The sequence below is a fragment of the Marmota flaviventris genome, chromosome 6, assembly GCF_047511675.1.
Source record: "Marmota flaviventris isolate mMarFla1 chromosome 6, mMarFla1.hap1, whole genome shotgun sequence".
Taxonomy (NCBI): Eukaryota; Metazoa; Chordata; class Mammalia; order Rodentia; family Sciuridae; genus Marmota; species Marmota flaviventris.
In genome coordinates, this window is record NC_092503.1 from 123,320,356 (window position 1) to 123,321,392 (window position 1,037).

The following is a 1,037-nucleotide window of genomic DNA, read 5'->3' on the forward strand; positions in this document are numbered from 1 at the left end:
TAACCAGTGGTAACATTTGTTTGGGGGGGTAGTAGAAAAGCATCCCCTTTACTGGGTCCTGTTCACTGGCACTTCTTGTTCCACAGGGTTAAGGAAGACTTTAAGGAAAGAGAGGTTGTTTGGAAAAATCCAGGTGTAGTTGCTTTGCATGTTGCGGTGGGTAGAAGGGATGAAGTGAAGTGTGAAGGCTGCTCACAACCGCCATTTTTGCCTCAAACTATGTCCTGGAACCCTGGGGTGGAGAAAGTGATACTGCCAGTTCTGCTCCCTCACATGTTGAAGTTTGAACATTAGAGAAGCATGCCAAGGCAAGCATATAAAGCAAAGTTATTAAAAAAGGGGTAACATAGACTTCTCCTGGGAGGGAGAAGGGGGCCATAGCTGATATCCTGGTAATCCAAGAAGCAAGGTGTTCTGCCCTTTTTATATGTCCTAGGCTTCTTTTGTTCTCCAGCTTTCCTCTCCTTTTCTCTCTCTTTTCCTAGGAATGCTCAGTGGGATGGCCAAAAGTTGGGAAACAGGAAGGATGGAGCTGGGGCAGGTTCCATAAGGGTGGAGGAAGGGCTCTGAAGGAATTAACATTTCAATCCCTTAGGGGACAGTCATCAAATTCCCGGACTCACTCAAAATTGGCCTCCTTGATCTGATCTGACTCGATTTACCTACTTATACTGACTGCCTGTCTAATTCTGCCTTCAAAAGTGCCACTTTCATTGCTTCTTTTTGGGATTATTGACAGCTACATAGTGATAGAGAACCACAAACAAGAAGAGCGACACACCCAGTATGTTGGCCAAGATGGCGAGCTGTATGTCTGTGATCATCCTGCGGAGAAAGGGAGGGACTGAGCCTGCAGCCAGCATACTCCTGGTGCTCTCTAGGACAGGTCCTGGCCCCCATGAGGGGATTCTATTATAGAGTTTTATGGTTGGGGCTGTGTGATGTGGTACATACTTATAATCCTAGTGACTTAGGAGGCTGAGACAGAAGAATCACAAGTTTGAGGCCAGTCTCAGCAACTTAGTGAGACCCTCAGC

At 46.7% G+C, this 1,037-nt stretch overlaps 1 protein-coding gene across 1 annotated transcript; it reads right to left on the reverse strand.

Moving 5' to 3' along the window:
- Nucleotides 1-710: 710 nt before the first annotated feature.
- On the reverse strand, nt 711-824 carry LOC114081581 (dolichyl-diphosphooligosaccharide--protein glycosyltransferase subunit 4-like). Its single transcript, XM_027923047.1, has one exon. The coding sequence runs from the start codon at nt 822-824 to the stop codon at nt 711-713; it is 114 nt and encodes a 37-aa protein (XP_027778848.1).
- Nucleotides 825-1,037: the final 213 nt, after the last annotated feature.